This window comes from Hemiscyllium ocellatum, chromosome 6 (genome assembly GCF_020745735.1).
Source record: "Hemiscyllium ocellatum isolate sHemOce1 chromosome 6, sHemOce1.pat.X.cur, whole genome shotgun sequence".
NCBI classification, from domain to species: domain Eukaryota; kingdom Metazoa; phylum Chordata; class Chondrichthyes; order Orectolobiformes; family Hemiscylliidae; genus Hemiscyllium; species Hemiscyllium ocellatum.
Window position 1 is genome coordinate 92,694,142 of NC_083406.1, and position 15,527 is coordinate 92,709,668.

At 39.6% G+C, this 15,527-nt stretch overlaps 1 protein-coding gene across 1 annotated transcript in view; it reads left to right on the forward strand.

The window, feature by feature from the left end:
- The first annotated feature begins 638 nt into the window (after window positions 1-638).
- Window positions 639-15,527, forward strand: part of rfc3 (replication factor C (activator 1) 3) — a 35,916-nt gene continuing 21,027 nt past the window's right edge. Inside the window, exons 1-4 of the mRNA XM_060826779.1 lie at window positions 639-802; window positions 5,776-5,913; window positions 10,328-10,395; window positions 14,859-14,956. Of these exons, the coding sequence (XP_060682762.1) occupies window positions 716-802; window positions 5,776-5,913; window positions 10,328-10,395; window positions 14,859-14,956 (391 nt within the window). The 5' untranslated portion in view covers window positions 639-715. The remainder of the gene's footprint in view (window positions 803-5,775; window positions 5,914-10,327; window positions 10,396-14,858; window positions 14,957-15,527) is intronic.

Genomic DNA, 15,527 nt, shown 5'->3' on the forward strand with positions numbered 1-15,527 from the left:
TGTTCGTCTTGGGCAGGTTGGACTGAAGGGTCTGTTTCTATGACAACACAGACTGAACTGAAATGACAGCCCCAAATGATGATGACGCAGACCCCTGTTTGATCTCTGTGCAGCACCCTGACTAACACACCACTAATCCTCAGATTTGTTGGACTGGACATGCAGGATCAAATCTTGTCCACTCCACAGACTGCAATGACATGGATCTCCACATCACCATAGCAGCTAGCTAACCACATCCAAACCGTGGAAATGAGATCCCATTAAACCCTTGATTGACTGGCAGCAACCTTGTGTGGATTAAGGTCTACACCTCTTTTACATTATACATTGGCATTTGGTTGAGACATATGTGACTTATCAACATTTCCACCTCCTTATTACAAATGTGTATGACAAACTGCCTAGTTTTGTGTGAGAAGTAAAAAAAAAGGCATGAGGATAGAAAGGTACTGTGCTCCTTTGAGTTCTGAATGAAGCAGCAACGTGCAAAAACAAAAGGTAGATGTTGTGAGTTTCCAAGTAAGTACTGTACAAAGAAAGCAAGAGGCCAGAAATGTATCCTGTTCTCATGCAGAAGTTGGAGGGCTGTCATCAGTGACGTGCACACCGTATTGCGGCTGCGTGTGGCTGGAAGGCTGTTTGAGGAGAAGCGCGCGCGCGCGCGCGCGTTGGCGGTTTGTGAGCGCGGGAAGCAGGTTACCGAGTACCGACAATGAGTCTGTGGGTGGACAAATACCGGCCAACGGCTCTCAGCAAACTGGACTACCATAAGGAGCAGGCCAGTCAGCTTCGTAACCTGGTGAGTGATAGTGCTCTGTCTTTTCCGTTCCGGTGTTGATTATAACATAGTGAGTAAGGCCGGAGATGTACGGCCTTGTATTTATTCTGCAGTTTATGATGAAGTGGCGAATTTTATCCCCGCCAGCATTGCTGCTGCAAAGAAGGAAGCCGATTGCTGTGCCGTAATGATAGTTTTCTGCTGATATTGCCTTCATCTTTCCGTTCTTGCTGTATTTCATAAAGTTTTTTAAACTGAGGATGTCTAATCCCTGGGTAGAATTGTATTGTTTCCAGTTGTGCTGAGTCTCTTCCCTCATTTAGCCTTATGTGGGATGTGGGCATTATTGGCAAGTCCAGTATTTGCCCATTCTTAATGGTCCTTGAAATTTAGGTTCTCAGACCATTTTGGAGAGTGGTGAAATCGACCACCTTCAACCAAATTCAGAGATATTGAAGATATTTTCTAACTAACCTATTCAAAGATGTTATTATACACTTCTGAAGCAAGTGGAACTTGAACCCAGTTCACCTGGCTCAGAGGTAGGGATGCTACTATTGCTGAAATTTAAATGCTATCAACCAGTGAAGCCCAAACCATCTGTTTTTTGGTAAATGTATAGGTTTGCTGACCTATCTACAGGGACACCTTGCAGGAAATTAAATCAGTGCAAAATGAAAGCTAAACGCATGTGGTTTGGAGAACTTTTCACTGGACTTCTGAAAGCATTTTGTAGTATTGTTTAGTATGTTGTAGTGTTGAAAACATGGCAGCCAATGTGTACACCATAAACTCCCACACTCAGCTAACTGGTTTTCATGATGTTGATTTTGGGGTAAATATTCTCCAGAAAATTTGGTATAACTACCTTGCTCTTTGAAATAGTACCATCTTTCCAAGTGGGCAGATTGTAGCATTGATTTAATATTTAATCTGAAAGGTGGCACTTCTGCAATGAAGAAATCTCTGTACTGCACTTCATGCATCATATTAGCATAGACCATTGGTAAACTTTGTGTTTCTTGTTCCTCAATAACACTCAGACCAGTGATACTTGGAGCATGTGGAAGGGCATTCAGGCCATTACCAACCAACAGAACTGCATCACTTGCTTGTGCTGGTGACACCTCCCTCCCGGATGAGTTGAACAACTTCAATGCATGGTTTGAAGCATAAAATGACATGGCAGTGAGGAAGATACCCCACCGCCACCACCACCAGTGACCAAGTGTTGTGCTTAGAGTGACTGACATGAGGAATACCCTGTGCAAAGTCAACCCACGTAAGGCTGCTGGACCACATAACATCCTTGACAGACTGTTCAGAGCATGCTCTGACGTGCTGGCGGATGTTCTCACTAACATCTTTGACATCTCCCTGAGCTACACCATGGTTCTAATGTGCTTCAAGGCTTCTACCATCGTCCCAGTGCTGAAGACATCTTCAGTGTCCTGCCTCAATGACTACCTCCCTGTTCTGCTAACACCCATCATCATGAAGTGCTTAGAGCTGCTTGTAATGAGACATTTTAAGACCCTGCTGCCCCCCTCACTGGAGTTTGCATATTGTCCCAGCTGCTCAACAGATGATGCCATTTCCGCCATCCTCCATCTGGCCCTCATCCACCAGGACAAGAAGGGCATCTACGTCAGATTACTGTTCGTAGACTTCAGTCCTGCATTCAACACAATCACTCCTCAGCATCTGATTGAAAAGCTGAGTCTGCTGTGCCTGAATACCTCCCTCTGTAAGTGGATCCTGGACTTCCTGACTGCGAGACCTCAGTCAATCAGGATTGGGAACAGCTTCACCATCACCATCACCATCACCATCACCATCACACTGAGCATGAGGGACCTTCAGGGCTGTGTGCTTAGTCCACTGCTGTTCACCCTGCTGACATGACTGTGCAGTGATGCACTGCTCGAATCATGATATCGTTAAGTTTGCTGATGACACCACTGCAGTGGGTCTCATTAGCAGGAACGATGAGTCAGCATACAGAGAGGAGGTGCAGTGGCTGACAGACTGGTGCAGAACCAACAATCCGTCTCTGAACATGGACAGAACTAAAGAGATTGTTGACTTCAGGAGGCCATGAAGCGACCATTCTCTGGACATTGACTGTTCTCCTATGGATATCGTGAAAAGCATCAGATTTCTTGGCGTCCACCAGGTGAAGAATCTCCCCTGGTCCCTCAACACCAGCTCCATAGCCAAGAAAGCCTAAACGTCTCTACTTTCTGCATAAGTTGTGGAAAGCCCATCTCCCACCTTCTCTCCCCCCCCCCCCCCCCGCCTCTCAATCCTCACCTCTTTCGACAGAGGGTTCATTGAGTGGCTGCATCACTGTCTGGTTTGCGATTTGCACCGCCTCGGATTTTAAGACCTTACAATGGATACTGAGGACAGCTGAGAAGATCATCAGGGTCTCTCTTCCCTCCATTATGGACATTTACACCACACACTGTATCCGCAAGGCTAACATCACTGTGGATGACCCCCCATATTCCTCATTCAAACTCTTCTCTCTCCTGTTGTCTGGCAGAAGATACCGGAGCATTTGTTCTGTCACAGCCAGACGTGCAATAGTTTCTTCCCCCAAGCCATCAGGCTCCTTAACGCTTTATAATCACACTCTCTTCCACCTGCAATTCTTTGCACGACTTTATGAATTGCTGCTAAAACAATAGTTTATTAATGTTCATTCATTATTACACTAACTTGTCCACCACTGTGCCTTTTTGTCTTCTCGGGATTAATGTGCTGCCTTGCGTGTTTTGCACTTTTCTTATGTACTTTATGCTGCCCTATGTATGACTGTACTCTCATGTAATTTATGTTGTCCATATAGCATCTTTGGTCCAGGAGGAACGCTGTCTCATTTGTACTATGTCAGTTGTATATAGTAGAAATGATAAAGCTACTCTTGATGTCTGCCTCCTGAGTTACAAATGTAGGGCAAATTTATGTATCAAGTTACTTTTCAGTTTTGAACAGAATAAATAAATTACATCACATAGACAGGTTAATGGGAATAATCTTGCAGCCAAGTAGACATGATTGTAAGGAGATCAAAGCTGGAAACTGAATACAGTATTTACGACTTCAAAGTGACTGGTAGGGAAGCAATGGTATAGCATTGGGTGGCATAAATGCAAAAGCAAAAAATAATATTGGATCAGAAGACGTAGAATCCATATTTGTGGAGGTATGGAAATCTTAAAAAAAAAGGGGAGAAGATACTCTTAGGAATACCAGCCAGCCACCTAAGAGAACCTAGGTTGTGGGATAGAGAATATTTCCGGAAATAATGAGGACATTTAACAAAGTCAGTATATCATCATGGGTGACTTAATATTGACATAAATTGGGATAGTCAGATTGGCAGGTATCCATGAACAAAAATTCAGTGTATTTGGAACGGATGCCAAGAACAGTTTATTTTAGATCTGGTTATGTGCAATGAGACAAGCTTCCCTGGCACATCTTTCTCTTGTGAAACGGTGATTGTATTTATTTACTATCCTCATTTTGCCCCTTGAATCTTTTTAGTAAGTTTGGAATGCTATTCATGTCTTTTACTGTGAAGATTGACTTTTACAAATATTTATTCAACTCCTTTGCCATTTCTTGGTTTCCCATTGTTATTTGCCCAGGCTCACTTTTGAAGGGACCTCTTTTTTTTTTCACTTTGACTTCACTCTTTTAATGTAGTTGGAGATGCTCTTGATGTCCAGCTTGACATCACTTGCAAGTTTTCCCTCAAAAGGAATTTGTTTATTTTCCTTGTCTTTATTGTGCTTTGGTCAATTTTTATTGGTTTTTTTAAAACTTGCCCAATCCTCTCACTTACCACAATAGGTCTGAGGACTAGTTCGTGAAATGCATCCAAGATGGAACAAATATGTGGAGCCATCTAAGCAGTAGGCTGTTTTAGACAAGATGATATGCAATGAGACAGATATTTGGAAACTTTATACTGAAGAATGCTTTGGGGAGCAGTGATCATATTCAGTTTTCGTGATGTGGTTAAGTGCAAAACAAGATTTTTCTTTTCCTTTTGAAACAGGTAAATGGATTGCTTGAAAGTTCAACATTTAACTGCATTTACCATCTGCACAATACTTTCCTTTCTTAAATATTCTTTTTCAGTTTGCTGACCATTATACCTACAGGTACATAATCTTTTATCCAAAACACTCAGGAGCACCTCATTTTTGTAATTCAGAATTTTTCAAATTTTGGAATAAATGATAGTTTGACAGTGAAATTTTTTAAAAATCTTACCGAACAGCAGACTCACCGAGTACTACAGTCCCTGAGACAGAATTTAGGCCTGCAAGTGCTGGGCCATGCCCACCCACATCGCATCTGAGTGACATGCATTAAGTGGGTGTGGAGTTGGGTTAACTGTTTGCACGCCAAACAATCTTGTTAATGAGAAAAAAACTTTACCAAAGCAACCTTCAGATTTTGGGGCTTTTTGGATTTCGGATAAAGTCTTGTCTACCTGTATTTGGGTGTAATTTTCAAGTTTGTGAAATCAAAAAAATGGTGCCTAGTGTATTTCATGATCTAAGAACCTCCTAAAATGTTCTATTTCCATACAAGTATTTTCAAAATATGGTCAAAACAGAAGTGCAGTAGAACTGAGAGTGACTTCTACGAATATTTCAAAAAAATATGCATTTAAAACAGTTTTATGAGAAGGACAAATGGATGGGTCTAAAAGTAACGGATCAAGGATGGTGTGATGAATTGCTGCTTTCTGTGCTATAAATCTGATTTTTAAAATATGTTCCTAACAATATGCATTACTGTCATTGGGGGAAAAAAAATCTTTGGCTCTTTGGACTTAATTCTACATGAGTTAGCCACTACTTTTATTCTAAGCAGCGATTTTCAAATAATGATCAAAATAGTATCATCTCACTGTATTTATCAAGTGAATTTCAGTGGCTACTTAGTGATCTTTGTTTTGTTTCCACCAGGTTCAATGTGGTGACTTCCCTCACTTGCTGGTATATGGACCTTCAGGATCAGGGAAGAAGACTAGGATAATGTGTTTACTTCGGGAGCTTTATGGTGCAGGAATAGAGAAGCTAAGGATTGAGCACCAAACAATTACAGTAAGGAATTGGATTGTGTGTATGAATGTAATTATCAGCAAATAGCAGCTATTTTGAATCAATATAATTTTAATCTGGAATTTAGGTATGTTTGGGGAATAATCTGAATGTTTTTTTTACATATTCAGTGTTTTTGTTTTCACCGCAGTTTGAGCAAAGTAACTGAAAATTCTGTTTTTGCAAGTGCCATAGGAACAGTTATTTATGGAAGTTTTGCTAAATGACTTCTGTTCTTATTAGCATCATCAGTTTGGAATACTGTATATTGTCATCTAGTCATCTCTACAAATCTGTGAGATTCTAAAGCAGATTCTACTGGTCAACCAACATGGTGCTTGCTCCCAAAATTAGTGTGTAGTATATTTAATTGTTTTAAATGCTGCAAATTTGTGATCTTGCATATTGCCTTCAATGATCCCAATCAGCAGATTTCCCAATCCCTATGAGGGATTCAGGGTCCACAACTATCTGAACACTAACTCCTCCCTTCAAATGTGTGGGAACTGGATGGGATCGGAGTGGGAATATGAATATGTTTTCTACCTGTAATCTAATTGTGCTGCCGGTGATTTTTAGGCTAACTGCTGATTTCTGTATTCTTGAATTCCATGCTTTTGTCTTGTGCCTCCCTCTATAAAATGAAGGGTACTGCAAAGCTTGTTGAATGTTTCCTCAAATTACTGTGCCACAGTATTTTCAGTTGTGAGAAGACTGGGATCCGCTTTGTTTCCTGTCACCAGATCCAAATTTTGAATTTAGAAGAAGTTATGGAATGTATCTTATTGATTTTTTTTAAGTGCTCTTCGGAAGAAGTAATGATTACGTTGCACTGCAATCGGTTGTTGTAGTATATGCTAGACTAATGATTATTTTACAGTGCTATTAATTCAGGCCTCTGAATTTAATGATTTAAGGCATGAATTCAGATCCCACCAGGGCAGCTAGGAGATTTTAATTTCAGGTAATCATCTTCTTCAAAATTCATTTCAAAGATCAGTATTCATGAACTTAAATGATACTGTAATTTGGAGTGGGCCATTTAACCCCTTTAACCTTGCACCACCATTCAATAAAATCAAAGCTGAACTGATTGTAGCTTTGACTTATTTGCTGCCCCTTAAGGCAACTGCATGATTGTTATTTAAAAAGATAATCTACTGTCCTTACTTGGTCTCACTTTATGTTTGGCTTTAGACCCATAACAGCGTGGTGCATTATTAACTTGCATCTGAAATGGCTAAGCAAGCCACCCAGTTGACTCAGATTGTAAATAAACTTTCACAAAGCCAGATGGACCACCTGGTATCAAGCTGGCATCAGCAAGTTATAAGATCAATGCAGCCCTGTCAACCTCTCTCATTTGTCCTAACTAATGTCTGGAAATGTGTATAAAAATTGGGAGTGCTCTCCCACAGATGAGCCATGTACAGCCTGAGAGAGTTGCGTTCACTCAACCAAATCCCAGATTTCTCTAACACCAAGGTGGTGACGGTATTCTACAGTGAGGAAGAGGACTTGTGCAATAAATTGAATGTGGACTGCAGATTACATGAAGTCTTATGGTAGCAAGTTAAATATAGGCATGGAAGACTCCTGCTTACTATGCAGCACTTTTCCTCAGCTGAATAATGTGTTCTTGCACTGGTCAGAAGAAATATTGTGGGGAGCAGTGACACAATGTACTGTTGTGGAAGTTCATTGTACATCACCAAAAGTGACTTGGAAACATCACTGCTGGTTACTGAAGGACATAACTTTTACAAGCCCAGTTAGCAACTGTTGAGAATTAGCAAATGAGAAAGGTTACTTTACATAACTCTCCAGTCTACCTGTTGCAGATATGTTTGTCAGTTGTATTAGTTGATGATCACTGCACTGATATTGTTGAGATGAAGTCCTGTCTTCATGTTATATACAACTTTTAAACGGTGAACACTACCATAATGTTAACTGCATTTGAACCATAGTCCAGCTACAGCAAAAAACTCAGCAGCCTAAAAATTCAGCAGAATTGGGTTCTACAAGTTGTAGGTATTTAGTTTGATATATCTTTAATTCTGTCGTCAAATCTCAGGATCAGGTTGATCACTAGATAATGGAAATGTTCTGAATGGATGATCCATCTCTGCTTCCTCTGGAAGGCACTGGATACTGTATAGACTATGCACCCTGTCAACATTTCAATTATTCTCACTAAATATAACTAATCATGTCTTTAGGTTGTTGCAGTACACTTCAATGCTAGTAACTACTCATTCGGGGTAACCTGTATACAAAAAGCAAGACAAATGCCAGCCAATTACTGCACTGCCAAACTCCTCTTCAACAAAATGATGGAAAGGCTGTTGATTGCTAAATAGCAGTGTTTGCAAAGGAAAACTTGTTCACTGCCACTGATTCCTGAGATGGCAGGACTGTCATTTGAACTACAGTTCCAGTCTCTCAATCTATCAGATATAAGAGGTAATCTTATTGAAACTTGCAGAATTCTTTAGAGGGTTAGATTGGGTAGATACAGATCTCTCTGGCTAGTGGGATTTCTGATAAAGGGAAGCCATTTATGATTGAGAGGAGGAAGAATTTCTTCACTTGGTGAATCTTTGAATTCCAATGTCTTGGCTGTTGAAGCTGATTATTTGTATTTTCAAGTCCAATTGATTTAGGTTTCTAATGGATTTTAGGATGGCATGGGTAAAAATGTTTTGGTTGATCATTAGTGCTTCAATATAGTGCTGTCTTGAAGGGCTGAGCAGTCTATTCCTGTTGTCTTATGAAGACTCATGGAAGACGTTTGCAGTCCTGAGTGGACTTCGTCTTTAAATTGGACATCCAACAACAATTCCCACTTAGGCAGAAACATATTGTTATTACAGTTCCATTAATCTGTTACTTATGGAAATACTAGCAATCTACTTTTAAACTTTTCTCTGTCATTCTTATTCATCTTGCTGGCAAAATTATTTATTTTACCTAATATTATCGTCACTCCCCTTAGAAGCTATAGTTGGACCATTTTTTTCTGAGATTTCTGTTCCTTAAAGGAACTAATGTGTAAATTCTTTAAATGTTAGCCATTATTGGTCTATCACACTTTTAATATTCCTCAATCTACCTTAGCCATCTCTCCCACCTGTGCCCATGTAGTTTTGCTTTGAGATTTAAGACCTGTATTTTTAGCCTTCACCAAACTACTTTCAATTGAATCAACTCCTATAAGCAGTGCTTGCCAAACTATGTCCAATATAATTCCATTTTAAAATTTTAATGTTAGCCGAATCCCAATGGCACCAAAAACTCAATAGCAATAAAGTAACATTGTAACTTTCCAAAATATAACTAAATTGTGTATTATAGACCTATGTATGACTTTGGATGGACTTTTGTATATGTTATTTTATTTCGTCTACTTCACAATCTATTACTTCATGTGAACCACTCCAGTGCATAACCCTTGAGGATCTTAAGATGGTAAAATTTGGACACCAGACTTTTCTACACTGTCAGAATGATAATTGTGGGGCTCAAACAGGCCATAGTTCAACTATTGGAGGCATCAATGCAGTGTTCATGGTCTGGGCTGAGCTTTGAAAAAAATTGAACGCTTCTGAAAAGGCATGAAATGTAACATGCGATGTTTATTGGTGACCAAAGTTTTACTACATCTCTCTTTACATTCCCTGGTGACAAAAGAGTCTGAAGCGGCCGCAGTAGGAACCCCTAGTCCAGAAAGCAGTGGTGAGAGACGTAGAACCAGATGCTGCCTTGGTGTTTGTATTAATGTGGGTACAGTGGAGTTGAGGTCATGAGGCATAGTTTGGGAACAGCTGCCCAACAGGGCTCTTTTACTACTAGGTTGGGATCATAAGTAACTCTTCCCTCCTTGATTCCTCAACATACTATCACAAAACTAACTTGAGTACGTCCATGTACTTCTCACTGCCTCTGCATATTTGGGTTTCCCATCCTGTATGAAGATTAAAGCCCCTCATTGATCACTGTATTTGACTATATATGTGCATCTAACTTACTGATTTGTGTAGCCAACAATTCTAGCTCCTACCTAGTGTAGATGGCCTGTATGCAACTTCTTTCAATATTCTCTGCCCCTTGCTGTTTCTAATTTTTTTTGCCCAAACTAATTCTGCCTCTGAATTTTCTGAACTGGGATCCTTTCTCTATCCTTAATCTTATATTTTTTTTTAATCAAGGGCATCCATTGTCTGTCTTTTTGCCAATCTCATCAAACTGTATCCTTTCACATACTACAAAGGTTCAAGAAGGTGGCTCATTGAGTTTTTAAATTCAGGATAGACAAAAGTTGTTCCTATAAACTAATGGTCGAACTCTGACAAATCAAACTGGCATGCAGTATTCATATTGTAAATTCTGACTATTTTATTCTGCATCCTTGCAGACACCATCCAAAAAGAAGCTGGAAATAAGCACAATAGCAAGCAACTATCATCTTGAAGTTAATGCAAGGTAGGTGCTTAAAATAATGAAACATTTATTCAGTTATCTGATATTGTAAGAGTCTTAGTCTAAAAATGGTGAGGTCTGTCTGGCAAATTGAAAATGCTTTTATTGTTGACATTTGAAATTTGTGTTTGCTATGTACTCTATTTGATGCCAATTTTCCATTATTCCTGATGTGTGTCAATTTGTGAGGATTGAAACAAGGTGAAAGCCTTTATACTTCACTAATACTTACAATTCACACTATGGAAGCATAGGGTGCATCAGTTTCTAGATTTCTTGTGTGTAAATGATGATACTGGAGTGTTTATTATGTCATAGCCCAATGTGCTGCAGCATCCACTGGAATTTAGGCTTTGAGGTTGTGCCCTGGTGAAATGTTATTATTATAATAATAATAATGAACAGAAACAACTGTATGTCCTGCTCAATTTCTTAAGAACCATATATCCAGTTGTACTTATTTCCTCTGCCAAATATCTTTGTCCCTATGAATCACTTTTACATAAATATGAATGTATGAAAGTTGTGTGTTGATTCCATAGAATCATATAGCAAGGAAACAGACCATTTCGTCCAACTCATCCATGCCACCAGACATCCTAATCTGACCTAGTCCCATTTGTCAGCATTTGGGCCCATATCCCTCTAAACTCTTCTTACTCCAATATCTATGTCTTTTAAATGTTGTAATTGTATCAGCCTCCACTACTTCCTCTGGCAGCTCATTCAATACACGCAACACCCTCTGCTTGAAAAAGATACCTCGCAGGTCGTTTTCAAAATCTTTCTTTTCCCTCTTGCCTTAAACCTAAGCCCTTTTGTTTTGGACCCCCTCTGCATTCCTGCCCCCCCCCCCCCACACCGCCAGGAAAAAGATCTTGGCATTTCTGCCTATCTGTACCCCTCGTGATTTTATAAACCTCTATAACGTCAACTGTCAGCTTCCAGTGCACCAGGAGAAACAGCCCCAGTCTATTCAGCCTCTCCTGATAACTCAAACCTTTCAGTCCCTGCAACATTCTTGTAAATCTTTTCTGTACTCTCTCAAGTTTCACAACATCCTTCTGATAGAAGAGTGACCAGAATTTTACGCAGTAATCTAAAAGTGTCCTGTACAGCCACAACATGAAGTCATCTAACATCTGTGCTTAGTGTTCTGACCAATGAAAGCAAGCATGCCAAATGCTACCTTCACCACCCTGTTTGCCTGCGATTCTACTTTCGAGGAATTATGCACCTGCAACCCTAGACCTCTTTGTTTGGCAACAGTCCCCCAGGACCCTACCATTTAAGTGTATAAGTCCTGCCCTAATTTGCCTTACTAAAATTCAACACTTCTATTTATCTAAGTTTAAACTCCATCTGTCACTCCTTGGCCCATCAGCCCACATGATCATGGTCCCATTGTACCCTGTGATAATCTTCACTGTCCACTACACCACTTATCTTGGTGTCATCTGCAAATTTACTAACTATGACTCTGATATTCACATCTAAATCATTTACATAAATGAGGAAAAGCAGTAGACCAGCACTAATCCTTGTGGCATACAGTTGGTCACAGACATCTCGTCCAAAAAGCAACTCTATACCACCAACCTTTATCTCTTACCTTCAAGCCAATTTTATATCCAGTTGGCTAGCTCCCCCTGGATCCCATGTGCTCCAACCTTACTAACCAGTCTACCATGCAGAAGCTTGTGAATGCTTTACTGAAACCCATATAAACAAGTTTACCACTCTGCCATTATCAATCTTCTGTGTCACCCCTTCAAAAAAAACTAAATTTAGTGAGACATGATTTCCCATGCACGAAGCCATCTTTACTATCCCTAATCAGTCCTTGTCTTTCCATATGCATGTAAATTCTGTCCCTCTGGGTTCCCTCCCAACAACTTGCCCACTACCCATGTTAGGCTTACTGGTCTATAGTACTTGGCTTTTCAAAACAGCCTTTCTTAAATAATGGCACTGCATTAGGCAACCTCTACTCTTCTAGCAGCTCACGCATAGGTAAAAATAATGCAAATTTCTCAGAAAGGAGCCCAGCAATCGCTTCCCTAGCTTCCCACAAAGTTCTGGGATACACCTGATCAGGTCTCAGGAATTTATCTCTCTATATACATTTTAAGACATCCAGCACCTCCTATTCTATAATATGGACACTTTTCAAGATACCACTACTTATATTTCCTCAATTATTCTAGCATTCATGTCCTTCTCTACAGTAAACACTGCAAAATACTGTTTTGTATCTCTCTTATCTCCTGTGGTTCCACATATAGATGGCCATGTTAACCTCTAAGGAGTCCTATTCTCCCCTAGTTATTCTTTTGCCTTTACTGTACTTATAGAATCTCTCTTTTGGATTCTCCTTTGTTCTATTTGCCAAAGCTTTCTCATGTCCCATGTTTCTCCTCTTGATTTCCTTTTAAAGTTCACTCCTACTGCTCGTGTACTTCTCAAGAGGTTCACTCAATCCCAGATGTCTATACCTGACCTATGCTTCCAGTATTTTCTTGACCAGAGCTCAGTTGGTCTAGTCATCCAGAATTCCTACTCCTACTAGCCTTGCCCTTCACACTAACAGATAAATGTCTTCTTTTGATTGGTAACTTTTTTGTTGAGTGTATTTGACTCTTGTTTCCAGCAAATGTAAATGAACCATGTTATCAACTCAACTGATCATCTTAAATTGTTTGTGTAGTTGTTAGTGCATTCAGGATAGTTCAGAATGGCATATAACAGTAGGCATTTTGTCTTGAACTTCAGAAGTCTATATAGTCAATTTAATATTCCTCAAGTTGTTCATGTTTGACCTATTCATTTAACTCGCAAAATGCAAACAAATATTGGCACGCTTGGATGTGATTCCATGATTGGGCAGCACTTGCTGAGTGCAGTAATAGCTACATTAAAATCAATTGAAGTCTCAACGTGGATCATATACATTCATAGTACCTGTTCACTATGACAAAGGAATATACTCAAGGCTTACACAGGTTTTTTTAAATTATTCAGAAAAATGAGAAACTTGTAGTTCCCATTGCTTTCTGTGTAGGGCCTTGGCCAGAGTTGTCTTTCTAACCAAACTATGCCTTGAATTGTGTACTTGAATTTGTCATTTTTGGGTTTGTCCTGAAGAGCGCAAGCTGAAAAGTTTCTGAAACATGCCTCTCTCTTCAGTAACTTTCAGAACTAATTGATCTAGTCTTGCATGATACCCCTTGAGCTAGCAAAAAGGCCATTTCTGGTATCCTGTTTGAATTCAAACATAGATCCCAGAAAAGTGAGAATTTGAACTCCTTCCCAATTGCTTTGCTTTTTCTCTGCAGAGACACACATGATGACCAACATTTCTAGATACTTTCTTATCAGCTTGTTAAGAGATATTATCATACTTGTTTGATTATATCTAATGCATATGGCTTGATACTGTCCTAGTATGCATTTTCAGTTGGATATTTCAACCAAGTATGTGCATGGCTCTCAAAGGAACCTCCGTATGTTTTACTCTGCTTCTCTAGTAAGTAAAAAAATAACACTGGGCATATCTTATAAGGAAATTGTTAGGTTCTTTTCCTGAGGTTTTACACACCAGATGCAATTCGCGTGCACCAACTTCTGTAAATAGTTTAAAGTTTATTAAAGCTTATACAAGCTAGGTCACCCTTGCCCCTTCTCCCCTCTTTTTTCCCCCCCCCCGACCCTTTTCACATGCATGCGAAGGTGAGTCAAAGTGAGGCACTGAACAAAGAACATACATGTTAGTTGGTCATACTGACAGATAATCTGGCTGCTCCCCCATAGTCACATGCCACTCAAGACAATCCCCAGTCACTTCCTCAGAGTCACATATTACCCCGTATTTCCTGACTCAGTGACTCTCCAAGGCAATGTGGGTGCGACATACCTAGCTTCAGGGGGTGGCTAGAAAGCATTTCTTAATGGAAGATATTGAACGATAGTTTAATTTGATAATATGGGGAGTAGGAGCAAATGACTGTTCAATTGGAGTGGGGGTCATTTGCATTCTTGCATGAATGTTGTCCCCACCCACTTCCAAAATGTTCACTCAGTGCAGTTTAACTCTTTAATATTACATTTGTGTCCAGAGAGAGAGTCCCATTTAATCTTTTAACATTACAAAATGAATCTTATTTAGTGGAACCAGATTCAAATCCTGATCTGTGCTGATGCTCCAACTACGATTTGCAGCAAACTTCCTGGACTTGGGAAGAGGAAGAAACAACTGGAGTTTCTGATACTATTTATGGGCAGAATCGTTTGGTTATATATCGTTTTCCCTTGATTAAATAGCTTACCAATTACATCAATCAGAGCTTGTAGGAATAAAGTTTGTGTTGAATATTGGATATCACCAAGTTTGTTTCATCTGTGCGTCCTTCAGCTGTCACATTTCTAGCTTAAACAGATCAGAAACCCAAATTATTTTTTTGTTACAGTGATGCAGGGACCAGTGACCGTGTAGTTATTCAAGAACTGATTAAAACAATAGCACAATCTCAACAGCTTGAGACAAGTACTCAAAGAGACTTCAAAGGTAAGAGGCTGTACAATTTAAATCTAATCATTTAAGGATTTCACTAATGTACGAAAGGGATCATAACACAAAAGACCCAAATCTACCAAACAATCTCAGGCGAGGCAAGGTCAAAATTTAAGTACGATTGCTAAGCATGAATTAATGAGTAAACCAATGATTCAATATAAATTGCTCATTAAATAGCAAATTCAAAGATTCACAAATATGTCAGACAGTCCACTCAGCACATACAACAGCAGTTTCAGCCTTTGATCTTCTTTGTGTAGAATTCCAGCTCCTTGCCTTTTAATGTGGTGGTCACCAATTCTCACCAAACACCAATTTTCCCCCAATCCAAGTCTCGTGTATAGACTTGAGCAAAATGATACACCTCTGCAAAACCTCTTCAGTCCTGCTCTTGATTTGTTTTGATGGTGACCTTTAGTCTAGCAATCATTGAGAACCTTGTACATTGCATTCTTGATCTAGGTCAATCAGTTTTTTTTATAATTTCTGAAACCGTGCAGCAATCTTCTTTTTTCCTCTTCCCACTCTTGGATCCAGTCTTTGTATTTCCTTTTTCTTTACA